We start from the raw sequence: 1,409 nt of genomic DNA, 5'->3' as shown, positions 1-1,409 counted from the left end.
TCAAGGCCCAGAAAGGTAGTAAGGACACCGTTAAAATAGTCCATGGTTCAATATTAATTTCATGAAGCTACGAGAATACTTTTTGTGCACTAAGAAAACAAAAATGACTTTATTCAACAATTTCTTCTCTTCCACATCAGTCTTCGATACATCTAGTTTGAATCAGATCCATCTAGATGTACTAAAATGCTTCTCAACAACATTTGGCATCATAATAGTGCTAATGTGTTCTGACCGAATCAGGGTTCTTTTTAATGATATATTTGTGTAGTCACTAGGTTGTTCTAGACGGTTGTTGGGTTATAGATTTATATTTTACATATAGAGGGCATTATAATAGAGAATTGTATATACTTTACATTTCAGTGAAAACACTATTTATGTTGTTTAAATTACAATATTTGAACATAGTTGCAAACCTCTTTTTAAAATGTTTCTATATTGTGGCTTCATAAACATGCTATAAGCTTAAGAATCTGTTGGTTTTGTTTATTAGTCACAAATACTTTACACTCTCCTTATACTGTATATATATTATATATATATAACACCATGACAGCTTCCAAGAGAATATGCCAAGCTAAAAAAAAAAAATATGTAACACAAATTATGTACAAAAATCTCATATTTACACATCAAAATAAAAAAAAATCTCTGTAGAGAGATATTTCCGTAAATGTGCTCTTATTTTCTTAATATCTGATGACATGATCTTTATTCCTAAAGTTGGTTACATTCACAGCAGATCACACTCGTCCCTCCAGAGACGAACATTTGGATTGATGACTACGGTCTTCTGCGTCAGTCTGAGATGTTTGAATGTATTTCTGCTCATATTCTTCCAAGATCTTCACCAAATCCTCATGGCCGAACTGCATGGCATCGTCCCGAGGAATATTTCCCCACCTGAATAAGAGATATGAGGTTAATTATCACCAAACGGATGAAGCTGAAGGTAACCGTATAAAGAAACGGGGCTCTGTACCGGTCTTTCACAAAAGGGTTGACTCTGCAGGACTGCATGAGAAATAGCACAACATCCATGTGACCTAAAACAGAGGAAAAACAGATGACAAATTAAACTTATGATTAAACAAATCATGTTTGGGACTAAAAGATTCTTTTAAGTTTACAGAAAACGATTTTACCCTCTGCAGCAGCTACATGAAGAGGTGTACGAGAGTCATAGTCCTTCAGATCCATATCCATGGATGAAAGGGCAAACCTGAGGAACAATGGAGGAAGTGGGCAGTAAGTAATCTATATTTCGGTAGCACTCAAAAATATGCAGTAATAAAGACATAAACTGTATAAAATGACCTTCTCAGAGCTGAGACATCTCCACTGTGGGCTGCAAACATCAGATTCACCACTGACTTATTCTAAAACACCAAATAAAGAGAATAAAG

The 1,409-nt window shown here is 34.7% G+C and overlaps 1 protein-coding gene across 1 annotated transcript in view; it reads right to left on the bottom strand.

Annotated features, from left to right (window-relative positions):
• Positions 1-618: 618 nt before the first annotated feature.
• LOC107578069 (glutaminase kidney isoform, mitochondrial-like) overlaps positions 619-1,409 on the bottom strand; it is a 6,833-nt gene continuing 6,042 nt past the window's right edge. The window contains exons 9-12 of the mRNA XM_016264062.1: positions 1,321-1,382; positions 1,149-1,225; positions 986-1,049; positions 619-906 (exon numbers count right to left, since the gene is read on the bottom strand). Coding sequence (XP_016119548.1) covers positions 747-906; positions 986-1,049; positions 1,149-1,225; positions 1,321-1,382 — 363 coding nt within the window. The 3' untranslated portion in view covers positions 619-746. The remainder of the gene's footprint in view (positions 907-985; positions 1,050-1,148; positions 1,226-1,320; positions 1,383-1,409) is intronic.

The sequence above is a fragment of the Sinocyclocheilus grahami genome, unplaced genomic scaffold (genome assembly GCF_001515645.1).
Source record: "Sinocyclocheilus grahami isolate Dianchi unplaced genomic scaffold, SAMN03320097.WGS_v1.1 scaffold8645.1, whole genome shotgun sequence".
Classification (NCBI taxonomy): Eukaryota; Metazoa; Chordata; class Actinopteri; order Cypriniformes; family Cyprinidae; genus Sinocyclocheilus; species Sinocyclocheilus grahami.
Note: the sequence above shows the minus strand (reverse complement) of the source record. Positions and strands in the feature narration are given on the sequence as shown.